The sequence below is a fragment of the Rhopalosiphum maidis genome, chromosome 4 (genome assembly GCF_003676215.2).
Source record: "Rhopalosiphum maidis isolate BTI-1 chromosome 4, ASM367621v3, whole genome shotgun sequence".
In the NCBI taxonomy this organism is placed as follows: domain Eukaryota; kingdom Metazoa; phylum Arthropoda; class Insecta; order Hemiptera; family Aphididae; genus Rhopalosiphum; species Rhopalosiphum maidis.
This window is the reverse complement of record NC_040880.1, coordinates 51,190,799-51,217,679: the sequence shown is the minus strand read 5'-3', so window position 1 is coordinate 51,217,679 and position 26,881 is coordinate 51,190,799. Positions and strand designations below refer to the sequence as shown.

Genomic DNA, 26,881 nt, shown 5'->3' with positions numbered 1-26,881 from the left:
ATTACACTTATTAAAATATGCAATTCTTAAATCATATTGTTAACCTCAGAAAGTTTGAAACAATAGTGACACTTTTTAACTAAATATTGCATATACTTAATAATAAAAATAAAATAATGGTCCTGAATTATCCTGTTATTCATTAAACTTTCACTTTTAACTCTTCTTTAGTATATATTTTAACATTAGTGATGCTAACACTCAGACCATGTACTCTTTTATAACCTTTACTTACACATTACACGTCATGTGTCCTAGATGCAGCTTTCTTAATAATATAATGCATTTCAGATGAATAAACGCTCGTCATAAATGACCATAATAATTTTCTCTATGAAATAAAATAGCTAGATGCATATACAAATGTGTATTAAGGGACAAAAAGGTTTAATTAAAATTATGATAAAGAAAAATTATACGGTGCGTATTTAAGATAATTGTAAATAACATAATAATTATACTAATATAGTATACTAGTATACATCATAACGTAAATGGCAATAACCACAGATAATACTATTTTATATTCTACTTATGTCTTGTCAAAACGAGGTCAAATGGTTGTATGCATACTATACCTATCAACAATGTACGACTATATCATAATGGCGTGGAAAAAAAATTAACGGTTAATTGTAGAATTCAAATACCTTATTCAGATTTTTGATTGCACAGTGCATTATGCCGTAAGGAACCGTAAAAATGATTCAATACATTTTGGTAGTTACGGTGTATAGGTATAAACTAATTAGTAATTACCAAAATCAAGTAAATATATTTAGTTCTAACCGAAATACTCACACACGAGACGAGGAATTCCAATGACCTTCCAGATCAAATACAACAGTATATACTATATACCTATACCACCCGGAATGACACGTGGTCATTGACCAACAATTTAACTTAAAAAAATATAACGATATAAAGACGAGTACTTACTATATAATTTCTAGTTTTTTTTTTGTAACTCAATAATGATCACAGTTTAATCGACCATTACATGAAAAAATGGCATTAAAAATACAGCACACTTTTCATCGCGTTTATGAAGTACGAATAATACTTATATAGGTATAATAATAATAAATATAATATAAGTACCCAGTGGCGTCATTTGAGGGATGCAAGGGTGTGCAAATCCATCCCATAAACATAATTATTGTTATTTGTTTTATACTATAATTTCTATAAAATGATCTAATTTACACAAAAAGTGTGTTGAAAAAATTTCGTGGGATGACTCGATCATGCGAGTGACTGGTATTACTTTAGATTTTCAATATTGGTTTTGCATCCCATGAAAAAATGTGAAACGACGTCCCTGAATAGTACCGCAGAATGTGTGGAAATATAAAGACTAGCACCTAATTGATCAATTGATGCACAAGCCAGTATTATATTTTTATTATAATAAACATTTTAATTTAAAGGCGATAAATACATAAATTAATTTATAAAAAATTGTTTATCTCCTTTAGTCGTATTATTCATTACGTGTAAATAAAAAATATCATCAAATCAATTTTTTGGTAATTAGACCAAATATACATTGACTATAAATGTTAAACAATTAACTAAACAATAAATCTACCACAGTTAAAATTTAAAATATCTAAAATATCAATACAGATAATAGATACTTAGAATATATAACAATAATTTGAAAATTTGAGTGTAGACATAGTTAACTGTATACTACAGATTGATAACAGTAGTATACGCGATGTAAAAATATGCATTTTCATACTAAGGATAAGTTTATATTTTACAAATTTGTAATTGACGGTTTTTTAACATAAATAATATTTTAATAGCTATAAACATTTTCCTATGATAAAAATGATCATTTTTTAAATTTAAATTCTCCTTGGACTAATTCAACATTAAAAATACTTTAATCTTAATTATAATTTATATATTTTATTGGAAATATACAAAATTTGTGGTTCGCATTAAGTACTTACCAAATCGATTTTGTTTGAACAAAAAAAAAAAAACATGATTAATTAATGCATTTTTAAATGTTATTAAAATGATAATAATTTTTAAACATGAGAATACTGTATTTGCGAGTGACTTCAATAGTTATGGTTGGCTATATTAGTTGGTAGCTTATCATATTTATAGAATAAAATAATATATAAATTTTAATATTAAATATTGTTAAGGTCTACAAAGTTAAAATTAAGTGAAATTAACAAATTAGTTTACAAATTTCAATAATATGTCTTAAATCTAAAAATGTTGAAGATACGTAAAACAAATAAATCACATCTTTATAAAATACTAAAATAAAAACTATAGGGGAAATATTTTTCATCGTTTAAATTATTAAAAAGTTGTAGACACACTTCACACATTTTCTAAAAGAACCTATCTATATAACTATATATATCTGTATAGTTTTCAGAAGTATTAAAATATTTTCGGCAAAATACTGAACAAATTTAGAATTTATCATTAAGAGTCTACTATACTATGTAATCAATGGAAAAAGTTTAAAACATTCATGGGGTATTCAGTGTAATAAAAAAAAGCGATAACAGATTAAGTTAAATCGTTATAAGATCAATAGATTCCTTGATATATGATATTGACTATAAAATTCGAAATTCTTGTAGTTATAGATCTTGTTATTTTTTTTATGAAACTGATGTGTATAATTTTCTATTCGAACAACTCACGTGGCTACCGTGTTATTATTTCTTTGTTACATTCAACAACTAATACGTGCATATAAATATGAAAATAATTAGATGCCTCAGAATCTCCAGGCTTTCAATGTCAAGGATGTATCGGAGTTGAAGGCTAAATAGAATAATACCTTAATAAATTGAACTATTGCAAGTTATCAACTATTTGTTACGTTCCATGACGAAAACTAAGATTTTAAGAAAATCCGGGAACTGATCTAACTCCATCTTTGCGACGGTTACAAAATATATTAAATCATTTTTCTTTTTTTTTATGAATTGGGAATATTGTTATGGACTATAATGTAATTTGGCATAGTTACACTTTCACTGGCCAAATTACTGTAATTACATGATTGTGCGAATTGCGTCATTTTTATCATAATGTTCAGTCAATTGTTCTCGAATGCTACTGGAGTAGTCAATTATAAAACTAAAATAATATAATTTATTACTTTTATTATTAAAAAAATATTTACAATCTGTAACTATTATTTCTACATTAAGTAAAATTTGTTAACATTTTTTTCTACGTGAATTGGCGTGAGGGGGAGACTGTCCAGTAACATAACCCTCAAATTAGTACCTATACATATTTATAGTTTCGTTTTTTCAAATGTAGTATTATATCATAATATAATAGTTGTTGTTCTTGTAAATTATTTAACATCAATTCGCTAGAAGTTTTTTTCTTAGACTAAATGCCTATATGTATATTATAATAATAATTATAAATAATTTAAATGTTGAAAAATTATATATTTTAACGAATAAATTTATTGATCAATATCATGTTTAAATAGTTCAATAGTATAATTCTGACAAATTACAACTATTATTTCTTTTAATAAACACGATACTCCAAAATATGTTAATGATTTTATAACATAAGGCAACTATAATCAATTTCAATAAATGCCGGATAATTTTTAGTTAATTAGAACACTCTTATAGGGTGGTCATTGAAATAGGTTTATTGCACGATACGGCCTAAATATTAACAATAGATGTACGTGCCAATCTTAAAATAAAAATTATGTATAAAAAAAGAATTCATAGCTAACGTTTTTATACCTTAGTCATTATAAAAAAGAAAAATATACAATGACCATTCGAAAAATCTGTCGGCTGGAAAAAAAATAATCATCTAACCGTGTCTGATACGTACACGTTGTTCAAAGCTGCCAATAATATATTCGTACCATTTAAATTTAGGTTCAATATAAATAAATATGGAAATTAGTAAAGTTAAAACTAATCGATAATTAAAACGGTAGATTTTAATGTCTAATGACTTAACCTGAAAAGTGATATTGATAAAATCACATCAACAAGATCTCTTACACAGTATAAGAATTTGCTAGATAAACTTTATCAATACATAAATAAATATTATAATAAGTTGTCATCATGTATTCGTGTTTGCTACAGGTAAACAATGATATACAAACAAAACATTAAAAAACCAATCAACTTAGTAATATTATCATATGATAAAAAATATTTTTGTTTGAAGCAAAACATCAAATAATATAGAAATAGATAAAACATTGTAAACACTTTGGATAGTTAGTTTATACATATAATATTATCTCGTTAACATAATTAAAACCGTGTATAATAAATGACCATTTTCAATAAAATTATGAATTTTTATTAAACTAATTACTTAAATGGATTTGGTCGTAGTTGAAGGGTGTGGTAACGTTAACACAGTTAATATATAAATGAGAATTATGTTATAATGTATTGTAACAAGTATTATATAAAATTCTATCATAAAATAAAATACTAAAATATACAGTAAGTTTATGTTGTATAAGCTATATGCGTTCTATAAAAATATACGATATTCATACACATAATAATATTAATATCAAAAATAATTTAGGTCAAGCTCGATAATTGATTAAATATTCATCGATTTGACGATTTGGTACTATATACTGTAATTATATATATATGATAGTAACTGTCTAACACATATATACTATTATATATTATATATGCATATTAAGAGGTACTAACTATTAGAAAAAGTTTTTTTTTTTTAAAGACAACCACAATAACACTACCTACAAAACTGTTATTTTATTTAATATGTAGAATTGCAATTCAGCATAATTATAACAGAAATAAACTTGTAAAATTATGTAAAATACATCATGATAAACCTTACATATCCAAATATTTCCCTGAGGCCCGAGATCCGCCTGTAGATATTGTTTTCGAAATGCAAATCTCAAACCGTTCAAGTCATCCCTAAGTTGATTGCCGTCCATATCCAGCACGCTTTCAGGCACCAACAACAAATTATCGATCCCTTCTTCGGGACCGGTTCGCCTGCTATCTTCGCCACTATGTCGGTAATGTGGTACCCTTAATAGACCCGCCATAGTAAAATCTGTCGACCATGTCACGTTGTAAACCGCATCATATTTCGCACAAATAAAATTAAAACACTATTTAAACGCATATGAATATCTATTACAAATTGTACTAATGTACGCACGTGCGAATTGATTGAAATTTGATAGCGTAATGGCTTCTGAATCGCATGGCTGGATTACCAGCGGCGGAGCGACTGGCGACTGAACGGCACGAACGACACTTACTAACCTACTGAAGCCTGAAACCAGTGCAGAAACCGACATTCCGCCGGCAGCGCGGCTGGAGGGGACGTATAACTCCGGAGTCAATTGATGATGTATAATAATAAGTATAATATATACTTTGAAAGATGGCTTTCAAAACGATAACCAATTTTGCAAGGTATAATTTACGAATAAAAGGTACCTATATAGAGGTACATAGAGATAAACGTTTATTATTACGATCGAGTACCTGATTACACGTGATTAATATAATAAAAATAAAACTTAGGTTTTCTTTGATTTTTAAACGGGAGCATATGTTAATTATCATTTAAAATTAATACTATATAGGTGATAAACATGAAATTAATGGTCTTTGTTACTTACTAAAATTAAAATTATGTATGACTGATTATTATTGTTGTACATACTACATAGAGCGTATCATCTTCGCGTGAACACATTTTACGCGATGTAAAAATATTTCAAAATGTTAACAAGTTCATGAGTAACCTATCTGAAATTATTGTATTATTTATTCGTACCCAAAATAATAAAATATTATAGTAATTGAATGGAATGGAACTTGAATAAATATCACTAAAAAGACTAGCAATTTAAACTCTCACGATTTCAAATACATAATAACACAGCAGCAGCAGTATTATTTATATATGTTTAAAAATAAGAAGTATTTTAAGCGTATATAATGTTTTAAATCTCAATTGAATGTTTTAACTTTAAACGTTACGTATTCATAAAATTAATAATCAAATTTTAGATTTAAGAAATAGAGTAATGCTTGAATAATTGAACATATTATTGTAATTATAGAAAATTCAGAAACGGTAGGTATTGATATTATAGAACCTAGTTATAGTATGAGTTCAAAGATAATATAAAGTAATTTCATCCATGTTTTAATAACCTAAAATCGGGAATATAAAAATTAATAATTTTAAGAAATACATTTTTTTAAGAAAATACATATAATATGCATTCACTATTAAAATAAATGGTTAAATGTGTTTAGATTATGACTATAAAATAAAAGTAATATTAATATTTGGTTACTAAACTTTTAACTATACAAGTTTACTTTTACGTATAAGTACCTATTTTATTTTTGTAAATTAATTATAGAATTAATACAAAATAACTTGATGATATGATATAATGGAAAGATTAAAAGTAATGAATAGTTAGTAGTACCACTGATTAAAATTTAAAATTTATAATTTTGAACTATATAAAAATAAACAACAGATCTTAAATATATTATTAATTAATATAGGAAGTGATTTCCTGTTGTATATATCAACAAAACATAACAAGACGCTGATTATTACTCATCACTTCATTGGAACATAGACACATGGACATGACCCTGACCCTGGTCAGTCTGGTTGGGGAAGTGTATAACAAACCAGTAATGCCATAAAATGAGGTCAGAATATAAAACACGAAAAAATAGCCGACAGATGTAAATATCTATAAGAAAATATCCATGTAGATAACAGTAGAAATAACGTAATAATACAACACAGCTTTAACTTTTATTTTGACATCACGTACTAAGGTCATCCTTATAACTTTCTAATTCTAAATCTTCACTACAATTTACATCTAAAAACCACTCACTAAAATTGCTATATTAATATATGATATATAAATATTAATTTATATCAAACACACATTTTATAAAACATAAACAAAAGTTTTGCATCAAAATAATTCAAAAGCCACAGTTTAAATATAAATTTCAAACTGAAGTACATAATATTGTATAAATAAAATGTTTAATTATGTTATTTGTATATTATATACAAATATAAGGTTATAACCAGCAAAAATATTTCCATGTATTTGAAAAGTGAAAATTGTGTAGAAAACAGTCGGATACTTCGAAATGATTGGACACAGTTACGGTCCATCACCTTTATGTACCACGCTTTTCATCGACACCTTCGATTTTCTACAATTAAATTGGGACACTTTCTAAAGATATATTCAAATGTCGTAATACATTATGATTGACGTATACTTTAAAAATTAATTTATAAAAAGAATAAAGGATATTCAAATTATTGTTCTGTCATGATATTATGATGAACACGAAAGTGAAACTTACAACTAAAGATGATGTTTGAATTATATGTTTATTAATTGTTTGTTTATATAGAACTTCAAATTACGCGAATACAATAATATAAAGATACAAACACAAACAAGTTTGACGTCTGAAGATTGTGACTGAATCTATTATAAATAACTATAATAAATTTGTCCATCATTTTTATCCTTTTAGTATGACGTTTATAATTTAACGTCGAGTAAAACACAAATGTACTTACTCCAATTCTGATTGTATTGATTATTTGATACCCAATCCATTTGTAATACAAATGTGAGAGCATGATTCATAGTTAAACTATTTCTTACTTATTCTTCGTATATCGTGTAATATAATAGATTACTCACCTGAAAAAAAGCATACAGTATTAAATTAAAAATAAGGATAACAATAGTTTATAATAATACAGTATTGATTAACGATAGTAGGCAGATGGTAAATTTTAAATTTTTAGTGGATCAACATTCAGGAATCCCCAAGTTAAAAATGCATTCCAATAAAATGTTTCAGCACTAAGTTTATTTTAATTAGAAAAAAAAATCAAATAACTATAAATAGCTAAAAAAGTAGTACCTATTTTGAAATTTGTACCATGATTAAAAAATAATATAATATTAAGTGAAAATTTCAAGTAACTAAAGTTACCTATACATTTTTGAATCAAAATAAAATAATAAAATTGATTTGAAACTGGTATTACATATTATTTGCTTGCGTTTTTTCGTAATTTTTTTTTTAGTGTTTTTGTGTTTATTTTTCAATAGAAATAGTATTTTTTTTTGTTTTTGATCTATAGTAATAGCTAAATACAAATTTCTAGATTTCAAAGTTGAAAATTAAAGCAATTGTTCTGCTCCAAAGACAATGATAGTTTAAAAAAATTAAAAATTAAAAATAATTATTAACTCAAATTATTTATCACTTAACTCAAAATTAAAAATAACACCAATGGTTTATGCGAAACTTTATTAAGGATTAAAATATATAGGTATTGATGACTAATGATTAATATAATGAGTAACTACAAACAATGAAATATGTAGATAAATAAAAGATAAGTGTTGAATACTATGATTACGATTATTATTATTTTAAAAATAATCAACTACCTTGGTATATTATAGGTAAATTATTTACCACAATAAATGTAGACGGTTAAAAATAAATTATTGTAATGTGTTATCTCTACAAAGTAAAAAAAATTTAACATAAAAATAATATAGATAGGTATGCATAATAAATAAAAAATAATAAAAAGTTGTATTTGAATAAATGTAAATGTATGTAGAAAATTTGCATTACCATTTGAATACCAGTTATCAAATAGAACCTATTATATTTATATATGTATTATGTACAAAAATATAATTTTAAAAATAATTAATAACTGATTATAGAGTAGCTAAAATACACTAAAATTATTAACTTAAAGACAGTATAAATGGAGAATACGTCTATACAAACACTAATTTTGATTAATTATACTAAACATAAATATATAATAGAACTTTATCAAATTTAAAACATGAAATCAATTAATATTTGAAAGTATGCTCGTACTAATTGTAAATTTGTAAGTACTAAGTACAAATTATTGATACATAAATTATTACAGTATAGTACTAACTTAAATTACAACATTTGTACTCCTAATTTATAATTATATTTGTTTGTCTTTTGACGTATAGTTAGTTAATTACTGAAATATCAACATTTCCAATTTTTTTTTATAGATAATCTATTATTAATTACTATATTATTTAACCTAACAGCTAAAAATTAGATTGTCTCAGCCCCAAACAATAAGCAACTTATTTACTGGTTTCTACATAATATTATGTCTAATATTTAATTTAGGCAGTTGATTATATTTTATGAAATTATAAGACCAAATTAATTCTAGCATATGATTTGAAAGACAATTATATTTTAATATTTAATTGATTGTTTAAATACGCGTATAATATATATTATATAATTAAATTTACGTATAAACATTATATAGAAAGATCAGTTACATTAGTCATACTTTGTAGATTGGTTATTTGGTTATTTATATATAAATAAATACATATAAGTATAGTCAACAAGAAATCTTAAAATAAATGTCTGGAATAGTAAGGGTTGACATTGCCCCATGGAGCACAAAGACAAATGGTAAAAATAGACCTAGGAATTTGAGACAAAAAAGAATTGGAGAAGACAACATAAAAGACACGAATACGAAATTGTAGCAAATACTGTCAGTTATGTTAAATTAATTATCATTAAAATGAAAATTGTACTATAATAATAAGTATTAAGTAACTATTTAAGAATAATAAAGCAAAATACAGTGATAAATAAGTAAAATAAACTTACAAAGGACAAGTTCATAACAGAAGAACACACGATTATATTTACGTTTAGATGTATGAACATTACTGAACAGTTGAATTAAAACTGGTACGAGTGTATTGCGCTACACAATTCAAATAAATATGTACAATAACTATACCGGAAGTACGCATATGAACACGTTAAATAGGCAACGGTGAGTCCGGCTGTTTTAAAGTATACTTCCTAAATTTTACTATAGGTAACATAATAACACAACAGTGTTGTGACGATCAAAATAAACTCATTGATATGTGTCATTATTATGTATGTATTATTAAGTTTATGATAAGAAAAATGTGTCATAATTATCTAAAAAGAAAAACAAGTTAAGTACTAGCTTTTTAGTTATATTTTAATCGATCAATAAAATAGTTCAAAACTTATTCTATTATTAAATTCTAAACGTATAAATAATTATTATAATAGGTTTCTTATTAGCGAAAATGATTTATTTTTTCTGTCAGGCAAATGTAAAAATAATCTAGGATTCTGTTGAATCTTTTATCAATATTAAACGGTTTTTAAATATAGAAAAAAGTTTTCGATGAGTAATATATTAATAGTTCCAAAGAATTTATTGTAATTGGTTGTAATTATTTAATTTAACCGGTAGGACTATATTAGAACCAAAAATAGCGAATTCAGTATAGAAGAAAGTGAGTGACAAGAGATAATATAATTATTAGATGGCTCTATTAAACAATTTACATTTTATATTAATGGACGAGATTATATCAATATGTACAGGCTATCGTTGTGTAATTGTAAAATAAATAGTAAATATAAAAAAACAATAATAGCTAATAATTATATAGTATTATACGTGTTTGAATGTAGAATCAATAAGTTTTAATAAGAGAAAATTTATAATTTCAAAATGTGGAAAATATAGATCACAAATGTTAATTTACGATAGTAACTAAAAAAAAAAATAATAATTCAATTTTGGACAAAACTACATTATTTTTTAAATAAAAAAAAAATACCTTGAATTGAGATTTGTGCAAAATCGTTTGGATTCACAAAATCAAAAAACAAACCGGAATGAAAAGAATATAAAGATCGGTTAAATTTCATATTTAAAAATAGCTAATAACTGAAACTGCAGTTTAATTACAAAAAAAAATATATATTGTTTAAATAGAATTTAAAATTTATAAAAAAAACGCATAGTTAAGCAGTAGACATTTTTACGTAAAACGTTTGAACAGCACAGTGGTTGAGTAACTACTGAGAGGGGCTTTGAAGAGTCCTTGTTTATAATGTCAAGACTTTATTTATTAAACATTTTATAAATTAATTGAAATATTTTTATATTATATTATTGTTTTGATACACTTAAATAAATAAATACAATTTTTTTAAATAATAACTTATTTATTATTATTATTTATCATGTCCTGCAGTATTAGTAAATATTGTATTAATACATCATTTATACGACATAATAATAGTCAATCAATGTACCAATGTAATACATAATTTCCGTAAATTTAAAAATTAAAATGTTTTTATAAGTTCATAAACATATTAATAATATCTTTCTTGTTATATATTATATTATAATAATAAATTATTTTAAGGGGAGACGTTATCTCCGCGTGTGTTGTTTCTGTCTTACTAACGTACATTATAACGTACATCATAGCAAATTTGCATTCAGCAGAACACACTTTGTTATTTTAGCTTTAATATTAGAGTAAATTTATCTATAATCAAATTTAAAGGTAAGAATATTATCTAGGAAATGCCATATGCAATTATTGATATGATATCAATATATCATTATAAAGTGAGTTAAATCTATATAAATATTACGACTTTAAAATTATAATATATCAATAAAATCATATATTTCTTAGATAATATTCTTTCCTTTAAATTTGATAATAAGTAAATTTATTCTAATATTAAAGCTAACGTCACAAAATTAATTCTGCTGAACGAAAATTTTCCATATTGTAAATAATAAGTACGTATGTATGTATGTATGTATGTATGTATGTATGTACCTATATATGTAACACAGAGACAACACATGTCGATATAATGTCCTTAATATAATGTATTTATGCAACCTGTAGACTAAGTTTTTAAATTTCATTGTCTAAATACTTCCTATTTTAATATTATTTAATCAAGACCAGTGTAAGCTCATAAATTTTGTAAAATACAAAAAATCTAACACGAAAATAATATGTACAAAACATTGAAAATAGTAATAAAAGAAAATCAGTTAAAAGCCAAACATAAAGGCGTGTGTTTTACGACCTTATATAATAATGGCGCTAGACATGCAAAGAACTAATCAAATAATGGTAGGAATTGAACGATACTGTCAATTAATCTATACTACATTCGATGAAGTATAGCAAACTTTTAAAATGTTTATATTTTATTTTATTTTTATACATTACTATCACACTATCTTAAACTATGTTTTAAACTTAAGACATAATTTTGTATTTTAATTATATTTAAATATAATTGTATTAATAACTAAAATTAAACATAGATATAGAGATCCCGATTATCTGATCATAAATATAAAAATTTTAGTTTACTGAATATTATAATTAAAAAAAAATTAATATTGATTATTTTGTTATTATTTATTATTTATTTATTTATTTTTTATTTTATTATATTATATTATATTTAATAACTCGTTGAATATATTTTATTATAGCCTATATACATGTTTTTATCATCATAAATATAATATAATTTAATATTTTAATTGTGCAATTATATTAATCTACCTATTATAAAAATCTATTTAATACTCTTTAAAATAACAAATTGCCAATGATATGGCTTTAATTAAGTTTAGTATAAGTTCAAAATATGTTTGTTTAGTGTTAAATGTTTTTTATTATATAATTTTTATAAAGTAAGTTTTTAAATTAGTAATTTGCATAAAAATAAGTATTATTATATAAATTGAAGGACAATTCTGTAAATAAATCAATTGATTAAATAAATATAATAGACAATACAAAAAAATTAAGTAAGACCCCCATACGTTTCTTAGATAAATAGTCAATGAATGTTAATAAATTAGATGTATTTTATAACAAAACATTTTTTCAACTATTTTATAACTTGATAAAGTATAATATTTAAAATCAAACATTAAGTAATGAAAATTATGCAATATGACCTTATGAATAATGATAATAAAGCCCCCCAGCAGTGAAATTTTATTATTTGTATATTTATTGAATCTAGAAAACAAATTATATTCATAAATAATAAAAATAATGTATAATATTACGTTAAATTATCATTTTAAATAATTTAGATAACTATAGTAAGTTGTATTTTAAGTGTATTTTTTTTTTACAATGCCAAGTTTGTACAATCGTACTTTATAAGGTGTTTATAAGGTAAATAAACAAAGTTACACTTAAACATAGATAAATAAATATGTTTGACAAGTATTTGTTTATTTAATAGTTGTGGAGTAGTGAATATCGGTATAAACTGAGAGCAACAAATAATAAACATAATCATTTTAAAACCATAGACATGTTAAAGACATTTCACATGAGTAGATTCAGAAAACTCACATTATATAAATTTCAAACATTATAGCATTACTTCATTTTTACCATACATATTAATAAAATATTATCTTAAAATCAACGGTTATTAAAATGTTTGCAATACTTGGTTTCACAGATGTTTAAGCGTGAATAACACAAAATTATGACATTTGTTTCAATAAAGTGAAAGAATATCTTAATAATTAATAATTAGGTATTTAATTGTATTAAAGTAAAAGTAATAATTTAAATATTAGAAATATACATATCTATTTTTGAATTAAGATGTGTATAAATGTATATATGTATTATTTATAAATTTAGTTATAGTATTCCTGTCTCACAAAATCAATCAGTGTTCTTATATTGTATATACATGACTTAAAATTCAAGTTTGGCCCAATTGTATCAAAATACTTTAAGAGTGTGTCAGTGCACTGTTTGTTTTTTCTCTCTGGCCTATGTACAAAACACATTTATGCAGAATCATTTTTTTTTATGTTTTTGAGTAATCTTAGAGTAAAATCACTTATTACAAAAATGATAGAGAATAATATTTTTAAGGGTATATTATATTGATTTGTCTAAATATTGTCTCAAAACAATTTAAACATCATTTAAGTTTACATTTTTTTTTTTTTTTTGAAAGTAGAATACAAAACCAAATAACAATAAAATATGAAACCAATGTCATTCTCTCAAAAATATTATCTTCTATAATTTTTATATTTTATTTTTAAGATTATTCAAAAATCATAAAAAAAAATTTTAGGTGAAAGTGTTTTATCAATGTTATGCTGTGCATGAGAAAACAAATATTATGCTGACATTCTCTTAACAATCAAACTTTAAAGTTCCAATTGTACATTTACTTTGTAAAAACTTTAAAAGTATATTCATACTTGGTGTTTGTTCTATTATACTGCAATATAAATTAAGGAATTTCTTTTCTATGATTTACAAATCATAAACATTCATTATTTCAACAAAATACATATTTAACATTAATGATATAACTAAAATAAAAACCTAAGGTAGGTATAACAATATGAACAATTAGTTTAATAACTCATTACAAAATAATTAGAACTTGTTTATATTTATATTTGTATTTAAAATAGATTTTGTAAAATTTATTATTCCCAAAATAACACATATTACAAAATCATTAAAAAAAATAAAGATTATAAATTAGTTATACTTTTAGAAAGTGTTTGATTTAAATCAACTTTTTCTAATAATTAAATACATCACTAATCCCTAAAGAAGAAGTCATGTCTTATGTAGTCTAGTCTAAAAATTAGAGAATACATCAGGTTCTTTAGTAGTTTCAATTTTGTGCAGAGCTTACGCTAACGGGTAGTTTTAAAGACCGATTTGATCAGTACCTATAAAACGTAAATTTTACTTATTGTTGGCATATGTATTATTGTTTTGTTTATAGGTACATAACTAATTGTTGGATATGTGCAAAAAGAATTGTCATTGAGTTCTTAAAATAACAAAAGGAAAGGAACAGAGTTATTTTGAAGGTGTTTTCTTTGAAGCGTTTGGTAAATACAAAATAATTGAGAATGGAAGATAACAGTGGAAAAAATGAAGAAAAATAAAAGTTTTTTTCATCTGTTACCAATGTGATATTAATAAAAGAAAAATAATAAGGTATTGTGTGTTATTTATTAGTGTGTAATTAATGGCAATGTTTTTTAACCAGCATGCAAAATATATAAAAATGTTGGACAGTTTTAAAAATACCTTAGTACATACTTTGATTCTATGTTGTTAGATTTAATATTAGAGTAAATTGGCCTTTAAATAAACTTAAATGTAAGTATATCACCTTTGTTTTTTCTATGGTTTTTACAATATTTTATTTTTTAAGCAAGTTATAAGTATTTTTAAATTATAATACTTTACATACTAATAATTTATTTACAAATTAATATATTTAAATTAATAATTCTAAAAAACACCAATGAGAGAACACAGATAATGTTCTTACTTTTAAGTTTGATAAATCACTCTAATTTTAAAGTTAACGTAAAATTAGAACTCCTGATAATACATATTGTGTAATGCGTTAAGGTACGGTTTCTCTGCAGCGTCAAAGAGTGGAATAGTACGGCATCATTACGCCACGTCTGGACGCTGCAGGGAAACCGTATCATTAGATAGACAAAGACAACAAATGCAATAGGTCCTTTAAGTTAGTAGGGGGGGGGGGCTAAATTCCTAAAAATGTTTTATAGCAAATTTTTTTTAATTTGATTATTATATATTGTTTCTATTGGTGTTTACAACTGATTTGAATGATTATTTGTTTATATGAAACATTATATTTTGTTAATACTAATATGTTTATATGCACATACATTTACCCAAAATTTATGGGGGGAGGGGGGGCTAAAGCCCACCCAATCTCCCTCCCCTAGTTACGCCTATGCAAATGCGAATATGATATCCTCTTAATATATACATAAGCTTCTGATAGATTTAAAAAGATTTTAATTTTTCAAATTATTATATAAATAATGATAAATAAGTACTTTCTTATTATACAATACTACAGGTTTTATCACAACTAATTACCTCCATTATTGTGACTACCACAATCTTTAACTATGTCTGTGTGTCAAGTTTCAATGCCCCAATTTTCAACTATCATCATAATATTAATTTATGTAATGTAGCATTAGGATAAAAATAGTAAACATTTACAAACATTTTAAAATCAATCAAAATCCAGTTTTTTCCAACAAATAATTACCAATGAATCATGTTTACCAAAATACTGTAGTATTACTATATACATTTTTTTTATCATTGAAACAAAAATTAAATATTTAGTATATAATATATCAACATATTTAATACATATTAAAAGTTTGAATTTAAAACTATATAAATAATAACTATACTTAGTTATGAGATTTGTAAAAAAAAAATAGTCTGTGGTAATAGGAAAATAGAAATTTCGATAGTCTTGGATTACATGATTATGAAATAGGTAGTCTCGTATAACAGAAAAGTAACCATAAATAATAAAACATGAAAAGTAATGTGAAATTTTAATAGGTTATTATACAATATGTATTGCCCATATAAATGTCAATTTATCTACCAATAACATTTGCCTATTGTACATACTACATACCTATTTATCAATTGAAATAGTTTAACTTTTTAAGTACCTACATATCTACCTACTTAATTATCAAGATTATACTTAAATAATTCATATTTAATGATAATTCGATGAAAATAATAGTCATATGTAATTTACAATTACTAAAAATAATGCAATAATACATTTTTATTTTGCATAAAGCTGTGGATGTGGACTAAATATTTGTTTAAAATTATACTATGTTATTTATTTTAATAATATTTATATTTAGGTAGATACATACGAGTATTTTAACATTTTTACACTTATAAATATAAGAGGTTCATTATGGTATAGAATGATAATTTAAAAAAATGTATTATTACTTATGACACAAAAAGAACATTCTCGATTGTTCGAATACTTGAGTTTCAAACCAATTGTACTAAAATTATTTGATAAGAATTATTAAGTTTAAAACCAATTATATAACAATTTTAAAACATATTATGTACATACATAAATATATTATAGTATTGTTTAAATTTTAATGATAAACTTATGTCCAGTTAAATTAAATGTTGACTATAAAGTTGCTATGGTTACAGTTAATAATATACCTTTGGGTATTATTGTACTTGTGTTATTGACACAAAATAATAAATGATAATTACATACTCCAAATAAAAAATTGTGATTTGTTATTGTAAATGTACTACTAAGAGGTTAGAAAACAATGTATAAAAAGAGTATTGAAATGCGTGGTAAGAATTTCAATCCTTTGTCAGAATATTGAGTTCTGTAAAACAAACATTCTTGTTTTAAGTCTATTTACTACAATAACATTGTCATATTAGCTATCTGTGTCCACTGCCTAGAAGCGATATTTAAACAAAAATTGTTCGATGTTAAGGGGTGGTTGAGTAGGAGGAAGTAAGGATATAATGACATTTCTAGACAATATACCAGGAAACCTATAAAGGGTACATCGAAAACCACATTAAGAAACGTTGGGTGAGGTCTCCCAGGACAACCTGACTAGGATTAGCAGGTTGAATGCATAAATGTTCCACTGTCAAAGGGCCGCGTCCGTCGAGTCACAATAGCTTAAGAATACCTGACAGAGCTAGGAATCGAGCAATGAGCATTACTGTTGCTTTTCAGTATTTTCGTACTGATAAGTGAACCCTTAACCACGGAGGCGGCGGCGGACGGGCGTCCGCATTGCGGATTCCCGCTTTGGCCGTCCGCCCATCATCCGGACACCGCATCCTACGTCCGCGACCCTTCTCGACAGTCGATAGAAATCGTATATAGATTAAAATTTAACTAAATTTACCTGAATTTATCGAGGGATTGGAAGTCACCCTGACGAACTCTGCCATTTTTCGATACTGACTGGTCCAGAAATTTTGGCAGTGCCGCCACGCGAGATATATCAGAACAGACGACGACTAAGCGTACTGATAATAGAACCGTCAGTGTTCCGTTTACGGCATTTATAATCGATGACAACGACAATGAAAACCGACAAAAAAAATTATGTATTATGGCAAGATTCGGCGAAAAGCTTAGAAATTATTAAAGACAATACCAGCTAAATTAGGAAAAAAGTCGAAATTTTAAAGCTATCGATGCGTTTGGTTTACTCTTCAACTTATTGTACGATAACAATAATATAATATTTTTACCCGGACCGTCTGATATAATCATGTAACCATTGTCACAAACCGGGGCCGATACAATAATTTTACATACCTATTATCGTTTTTGTGTTTCGACGATAAGACTGTTATCAACTAACAGTTGTTTTTACGTTATCACAATTATTGATGACGTGTGTGATACTACGGCGTTTTAAAATGTTAATTATCGTATAAATTTAACTTTAGCTAGTGCTTAATGTTTAATAGCTGGTTGTATTTAACTATTACCTACAGTATTATTTATGTTTTTTAATTTTATAATTTGTTAATTAGTCTTTAGTGTGACTAGTTTTACTCACTTACTGTAATTAAGTGTAATTTTATTGTTATCTCGATTTTGTTTTATATAAATATCTGTATATTTTAAAGAAATTCAAATAGTCTTGTGTTAGACTCATTAAAGTTTACAGCTCAGGTTTAAGTAGTTTAATTTAATAACTCGTTAAACATGGCTAATGAAGTATATATTGTATCTGGTGTTAGGACACCAATAGGTAAGCATTTAAACTATTATTTGATTTAGAAAATTTATATTAGAATTGTCTTGTTTTTTTTAATGATTAGCTTTAAAAAATTAATTTTTAAATTTGACTTTAATAATTATTTGTGTGAAATAAGAATTTAGTTATAGTATATTTACCAATTTTTTAATTCACTTCTAAAATTAGGCTATTGTAATTAAATACAATTTAATTTAATTATTTTGTTTAATATATTTTTTTTATTTATTTATTTGTTAGCTAAATATAAATATATAATTAAATAATTTATGCTACTTATGTTGTAATTTTGTTTTAATTGAGTGCTTAATTGAATTACATACTTAGTATTAATTTTTGTTTGGATTCTTAATAATGAATAATGATTGCCGATAGGTCTTAATTTTATTTTTAACTTCAAAAAATAATAAAACTTATTAATTTTTATTTTATTTCACACATATTACAAGTTGAACTATTTTTATTATTTTAAATATTATTTGATAAATTTATATTTTTTTCTAGTAATTACATAAATTTACAATCTGAATTCATACATTCAATAAGAATAATTTATAATAAAAGTATTTAATAAATCTATTATATGGTCAAACACTATTATTTGTTGTGTTTATAATGTATAGGTGCATAATATTCCTATTTTTTTTTAGTGTATTATTCTAGGGACAATCTGAAATACCTAAAGACAAAAATTATTTGTTTTGTATGGTCCTTTAACACTATATTTAATTACCTTAATTTTTATAAAATAGATGATTTATAGTTATTTCACAGTATTTAAAAAAAAAATGTAATAAATATATTTATTTATATATTTTTGAATCATAAGTATAATAGCTTGTATATTATGTAATTATTTTTCACTTGTAAATTTACTACTGTAATGAATAGTAATAATCTGTTGATTCAATTTTGAATAAAACAAATTAAATTTTTAGTTAGTATTAAAAAGTGTTTAGAACTATTATTAAATAAAATTATTTTACAGTTATTATGTTATTAAATTAGATATCTTAATAGATATAATCTTACTAGTTTTTACCTATAAGTACATAATATTTTTTAGCAACTAAAATAATTACTATTTATTTTTCATGACTTAACTATAAAAATATTTTATTATAAAATTTAGAAATTATTGATAGGTAGGTTAAAAAGTGTAATGAATTACCTTTATTGGCCATTAATTCTATTTATGTTTATTGTTAATGAATCTACAGATAAAATAAAAAAGTTATATTATGTAATTTAATAAAATTCAAATTTATTTTATAATTTATATTTTTGATTATTAAATTTAAGAGTATCTAGTTAATATAATAACTAATAAATTATTGTTAGATTTATACCAATTATATCAGAAAATAAGAAATATAATCTAACATTAAGCTATACCTATTGCAGTAATTTGAACTTTAAGACAACTTCACACTTGCATGCAAATATTCAAATTATATAATAATTTAACCTTTTATAGTTATCATTATTAATATTCTATTAATAAAAAATACCAGATATTACAATACATTTTACTAATATTTCACTCTACATTATATAATAAGTAATATTTACCTATTATGTATATTATTGATAAAATATTTTATTGTTATTACATAACAGGACAGAATATTGTTTCCTGTTACATAGTATTTAATAGCATAAATTGAATACAACAAATATATTGAAGTATACATATATTTTTTAAATTAAAATATGATAAAAAAAATGAATTTTACTATTATTTTGCATTCTAATGCAGAGTTATACAATCACTAAACATTTAATAAACCAATAGTGGTCCTTCAACTGTGATTTTTAGTAGCTCCTTATAATAATCAATTTCTAATGCAGCTTGGCATTAAAGTTCAAAAACAATTTAAGTATTTTTCTAGCCTAATCTTTAGAGATGTATTAATATTGAAATAACCATTTTATTTCTTTAACTGTATAACTATAATTAATAATGTATTAAATATGTTGATAAAAGTACCTACAAACTAGAACCGTGTATGTTACAACCCAATACAGCAACTTTTAAAATTAAATAAACAAATTAATTAAACAATATCTATATTATAAAAAATATAATAATTTTTTATCCACCATTTGGGGACTTGTGGTTTATGATAATGTAGTATTAATCAGGACATTTTTAAATTTATACTGACATTTTTTTTCGTGTGTCATAAGTTATGAGTGATATATGATGTATTACATCAAGATATTTATTTTTTTTGATTTAATGAACAATTTATGAAAAGATTTATAATTGGTTTCTAATCGAATAAAATTAAAGTTATTTATGAATTATAGGTTCATTTGGCGGTTCATTATCATCTTTGAAGGCTCATCAACTAGGCAGTATAGTGATTTCAGAAGTACTTAAAAGAGCTAATGTAAATACAAATGATGTATCCGAAGTTATTCTTGGGCAGGTAAACAAAATATATAATATCTCATTTTATTAGTATTTACTATTTAGTGATAAATATGTGTATACAAATATATAACATGTATGCTTTATTTATGAACATCTTTTAGGCCCTTACAGCTGGACAAGGCCAAAATCCAGCTCGACAAGCTTCAATAAATGCTGGAATTCCAATTACTGTACCTGCTCACGTTATCAACATGCTCTGTGGATCGGGATTGAAGTGAGTTGAAATTTAAGATTATTCATGAACATTATTTTTATATTACCTACATAAAAAACTAAGCAGTAAGTTTTGTAGGATAAAAATTCTTTAAATTATATGAAAAAGAATAGGTGATTGTTTTCTAGGGCTGTGGTTCTTGGATACCAGGCAATCAAATGCGGAGATTCTTCAATTGTCATTGCAGGTGGCCAAGAGAGCATGAGCAATGCTCCTCATGTTGTCAATTTAAGATCTGGGATCAAAATGGGTAACACGGAATTGAAGGATACGATGCTATGTGATGGATTGACAGATGCATTTGACAACATACACATGGGAATTACTGGTAAGAGATATGTAATTAAAGAAATGTTTTATTTTCAAGTTAGTTGAATTATCAAAATATTTACATAATTATTATGGGTTAAAAAAAAAACACAAAAAACTTTTGCAAAAATAGAACAGTTTTTATGATAAAATAATTATAAAGCAAGTATTATAATGATTAGTATTCACCTATCACATGTATATTTAATATTTTATGAATTTGTCTAATAATATATACGAAATTTTGATTTATAATTAAAGAAACTGACATATAAATTTATTATTTAATATAAACATGAAGCTTTTCACTAGATGTTTGAATAATTTACTACCTGGAAATATGTAGTAGTTATTTTATATTGTCTGTTTCACATAAACACTTTAAACTTGGTCTAGTGTCCTTTTGAATATAGAAAATAAATTATTCTTATATTTATAAGAATTTGTATTATATATATAGTTTATATAAAATGATTAATTAATTAAATTTATTTATAAACATTTTCTTTTCAGCTGAAAATATTGCCGAAAAATATAATATTTCGAGAGAACTTCAAGATAATTATGCTTTTGAGTCTCAGAAACGGACAGCAGAAGCTCAAAAAAATGGTTACTTTAAAGATGAAATAACACCAGTTGAGGTGAAAATACGACGGAATACTATTATATTTGACACAGATGAATATCCAAAAAATGATACTACTTTAGAATCATTATCTGCATTGAAACCTGTTTTTAAATCGGTAAGATTAAAATAAATTAGGCATATACTTATTATTTTAGAAGTAATTTGAATGTTTTTGTTCATATTTAGAATGGAGGTGTAGTTACAGCTGGAAATGCATCAGGAATAAATGATGGTGCTGCAGTAGTACTTTTAATGAATGAAAAAGAATACATAAAACGAAATTGTACTCCATTAGCTAAAATTGTAGCTCATGCTGAGTGCGGGGTTGATCCAAAAATAATGGGTACTGGACCAATACCTGCTGTGCTTAAGACGGTAAGTGTAAACAATACCTTAGTGCCAAAAGTAATTTTAATAATACAATGTATAATGTATTAGCTGTAACCTACAAAGTATACAGATAGTTGTATAGATGTTTAACATACCTTACAGTGAGTAATCAACTAAAAATGTTATTACATTTTCAGGTTGAAAAAGCTGGTTGGACAATGGATAGCGTGGATATTTTTGAATTAAATGAAGCATTTGCTGCACAATCAATAGCTGTAGTTCGTGATTTAGGATTAAATTCAGATAAAGTGAATATTTATGGGGGTGCTATTGCACTGGGTCATCCAATTGGAGCATCTGGTATGATTATTGTTTTAATTATGTGATAAACGCTTATAAGGAGGTTATACCCGTATGTATTGTCTCTGTCTTACTAACGTACATCATAGCAAATTTTCATTCAGCAGAATTCATTTTGTGTTATTTGCTTTAATATTTGAGTAAATTTACTTATTATGAAATTTAAAGGTAAGAATATTACCTAGGAAATGTATGCTTTTATTGATATTATCATTATAAAGTGAGTTATGAACATTTTTAGATTTTGGTAAAATACTTTTTAAAAGTATTTCAAATACATATTCTGAATACTTCAAAAAAATTTTTCAGAATATGTATTTGAATACTTTATGATAATAGTATTCCCAAGTATTTGGAATACTTCATAAAAAGTATAATAAATTTAACGTTTTAAATTGGAACAATTATACAAAATAATATATTACTATAAAATATTTTGATTCTAAATACACACAGATTATAGGTGCTTATAGGGTTATATACAAGTGCAAAAGCAATTTCTATGACAGAAGAATTAATGAAGTTATTTTTAGTGCGATTGGACAGTAAAAAAGTATTCCAAATACTGTATTAAGAATATTTGTAAAAAGTATTCAAAATGCAGTATTTGAAATACTGGATTCCAAATACTACCCAAGTCTGAACATTTTAAAGTCATAATGTTTTATATAGCTATAACTCACTTTATAATGATATAATATCAATAAAAGCATATGACATATCTTAGATAATATTCTTACCTTTAAATTTGATGATAAGTAAATTTACTCAAATATTAAAGCAAACAACAAAATGAATTCTGCTGAATGAAAATTTGCTATGATGTACGTTGGTAAGATAAAGATAACACATCGGGTATAATGTCCTTTTAAAATATAACTGAACTGCAATATAAAGAGTATGTTAAAATGTTTAATGCCGATGACAACAACTAATTATCATAATCCAAAGATAGTAAATCTTTCTATATCTTGAGTCAAATAAAACATTTTAGTTTGATTTTCTTTATGTGTAAGGTTACCATTGTTTCAAAATTTCTATAAATCATCTTTTTTTGGACAGTCTTGTATTTTATTAAAAGAGCACGAGTGTGTCATAGGTTCACTATCTCTATCATGGCCCATACATTTTAAACATATAGTATAATTAGCTTATATCAAATGATTATTAATTATAATATTTGATCAGCCATTCCAAATATTATATTAACAATTAAAAACAGTTTTATTTTCACAAAATAATGTTCTTATAACTATGCCATTGTATAATTTATGTTGAATTAATTAACAATGTTATATTATTGTGAATATTGCATGCATAGTCCACGGGCATCAACTATTGATTTATATTTAAACCTTTAAAATAATTAATAAATAACAGTATCAGTTATACTAAATTAATATTTCCTAAAAAAAAAAAAAAGCTCAGTATTTTTACAATTGTATTATATATGGTATATTGTATATGCTTCTTATTAATTAAATTAATTTGACTAAATTTTGTGATCAATTTAATATAGGTGCTAGAGTATTGGTAACTTTAATACACATCTTATTGAGGACTGGCAAAAAACGAGGCATAGCATCCTTATGTGTTGGCGGAGGTATGGGTATTGCTATTGCTGTTGAGACATTATAATCACTAAATACTTAATTGTTCTCTTTCTAAGAGGACATATTCAGACTGTAAGTAACAGTTTAATTTATGTCCAAAGTTGTTATTAATTCTCTATATTTGTTGCAGGTTGTATTATTGTGGGAATATATATTGTGCATCACTAACCTTATCAAGGAAAATTAGTTTTGCTGGAATCAGGGTTGATCATTTTTTACCAATCTTGTTTTTTATTTAAATTTAAAATGATTTTACGCCAATTTTATTTTTGGTATGACCAAGTTTTTTGTTTATTATTGTTAATAATTATTTCATTTTAGATTATTACAACGTTAATTAACATTGAAATATTAGATATTTATTGAAATTTATATTTAAAAATGTTATCCTGTATTCTAAGCATAGTATTTTTTTACTAAATACACCAATCTATTTAAGATGTTTTTAGTTGATGAACTTAATATGTATACATTTTTTATAGAAAATAATTTAATATGTAATAATTGGGCATTCATACTTTACTTAGATAATTACCTGAATAATATCATAATATTGTTCTTATCAAATATACCAAATGTGCCAAATATTCTTTTTTAAAACATTGTCATGCATTGTTGTAGTTCATTTTTATTGTTAACTACTATCTACTAACCTAAAAATTTATTATATTTATATCTTTTATAACGATGAGGTAACTTGTTTAATTTGGTTTACATAATTAAATACAATACATAAATAATTATTAAATATGCATAGTAAGGAATTTTACACTAAAAAATAAGTAACAACTTTGGTTATAGATTCAGTAATGGCATTATTCACAAATTAATGCAACACCATTTAGTTCTACAAAAAAATTTATTAATGTCTTTATGTTATTATTTTATAATCTTGTACAAGCTGTTGGGTATAAATGGAAAAAAACCATTACCATTTAAAACCACTTTACTTTTGGTAAATGGTGTAAATTCAAAATTTATGGGCTTTTTTGCTAAATGCTTTAAGGATGGAATACAAAGTTTTCCATGATTTGCAATAAATGAAGTCCAAATGGATATATCTCTCTTGTCACAGTCGACTAGATATGAACTCCATTTGTTTGATCTTAACATTTTATTGTCAGGATTAATATCATTATCATTTGAATCTAGTTTCATTTCTTCAACAACAGCTATAGTATCTATACCAGAGAACTTTGCAGGTGCTACAACGTCTTGCAATATATTATCGCCAACATACAAGCACTTTGGGTTAGACTTCCCAGTTTCTTTTTTAAATAAATCATGTAATTGATTCCAATTACCTTGACTATAAATATTGTTAAATTGTATATTTTCCACAATATCACATTCGTTTAACATTTGAGAGTCTGTGTTATAGAATGGTTTATTCGCAGTGAAAAATCCTGGTTTTCTTGAATAAAAAACAGCTATGTCAAATAAGTCTTTCCAGTTTTTACCTAATGATTGTGTAGCTGTGAAATTGGCATAGTCGACATGTGATCCCGATATCAGGAAAACTTTTTTAGTTTGTTTTAGTTCTTTAAGCCAGTTGAGCACATAGTCAGGACATTTATTATAATATAAAGAGGGAGTCGATTTCAAGTATGGAAAATAATCACCAGTATTTGCTGAAAAGTTCTCCCTAGAATACATATAGATCAAGCCTTTCAATACATCAGGCCAAACACTATATGTTTGAGGGCGAGATACGTTGTCAATGCCGTCTATACAACGGCCAAATACAAGCGACACAGGAATATCGAAAAAATCAAGAAGTGGTCTAATTTTTTCGGACATAGGTCCGTTCCAGGTTTCAAGAAAATTTTGTACAAACACATCGGTCACCGACCACATCCTGTTCGGACCATACACAGACACGATTTCTTCGTCGGACATGAACTTTGTGCCGTGGGCTGCTCTCAATATCTGACCAGCACCATTGATTTTTAGAATGTTTCCTTTTTCAGCATCCAAAATCAAACCCCTCTGAAAAAAATCGAAATCTATCGGCTGCCGCAGATGATTGGCCGAGTAATTGCAATTTTTTATGAGGTAATCGATTAGTACGTCATAAATCATTTGTACCATGGGCCCTATGCGATATTCACATATTGTGTTATCCAGGTCAAAACCGATACAATCGTAGTCGGACAAATTGAACGTTTCCGTCATCGTCAGTAGATAAAATTCGAGGTAAAATTATATATAAATCAGTCGACGCGTTCCAACTAAAACAGCTACCAGATATGAAATTATGAAGGTATAATTCCGTAGCATGAAACGGTATCAGATCTCGTCACCAGTCGATGATAGTGTGACGC

General features: G+C 24.9%; 3 protein-coding genes across 15 annotated transcripts in view; 1 reads left to right on the top strand and 2 right to left on the bottom strand.

Annotated features, from left to right (window-relative positions):
• Positions 1-18,047, bottom strand: part of LOC113559236 (MAP7 domain-containing protein 2-like) — a 36,643-nt gene extending 18,596 nt beyond the window's left edge. For 2 of the 13 annotated variants that reach the window (XM_026964879.1, XM_026964893.1), the window contains exon 1: positions 10,790-10,917. In XM_026964879.1, coding sequence (XP_026820680.1) covers positions 10,790-10,880 — 91 coding nt within the window. In that variant the 5' untranslated portion in view covers positions 10,881-10,917. Of the gene's footprint in view, positions 1-4,875; positions 5,386-7,644; positions 7,772-10,789; positions 10,918-17,796 lie in introns of those variants that run through there. The other 11 variants (XM_026964880.1, XM_026964894.1, XM_026964878.1 and 8 more) reach the window with 10 other exon arrangements.
• A 302-nt stretch (positions 18,048-18,349) lies between these two features.
• Positions 18,350-24,910, top strand: LOC113556236 (acetyl-CoA acetyltransferase, cytosolic). The gene is made up of 9 exons (XM_026961061.1): positions 18,350-18,657; positions 20,977-21,098; positions 21,205-21,317; positions 21,446-21,645; positions 22,140-22,369; positions 22,441-22,629; positions 22,782-22,944; positions 24,464-24,629; positions 24,688-24,910. The coding sequence occupies exons 1-8, from the start codon at positions 18,612-18,614 to the stop codon at positions 24,580-24,582; spliced, it is 1,182 nt and encodes a 393-aa protein (XP_026816862.1). The 5' UTR covers positions 18,350-18,611; the 3' UTR covers positions 24,583-24,629; positions 24,688-24,910.
• A 487-nt stretch (positions 24,911-25,397) lies between these two features.
• Positions 25,398-26,754, bottom strand: LOC113556255 (5'-nucleotidase domain-containing protein 1). Its single transcript, XM_026961091.1, has one exon. The coding sequence runs from the start codon at positions 26,730-26,732 to the stop codon at positions 25,437-25,439; it is 1,296 nt and encodes a 431-aa protein (XP_026816892.1). The 5' UTR covers positions 26,733-26,754; the 3' UTR covers positions 25,398-25,436.
• Positions 26,755-26,881: the final 127 nt, after the last annotated feature.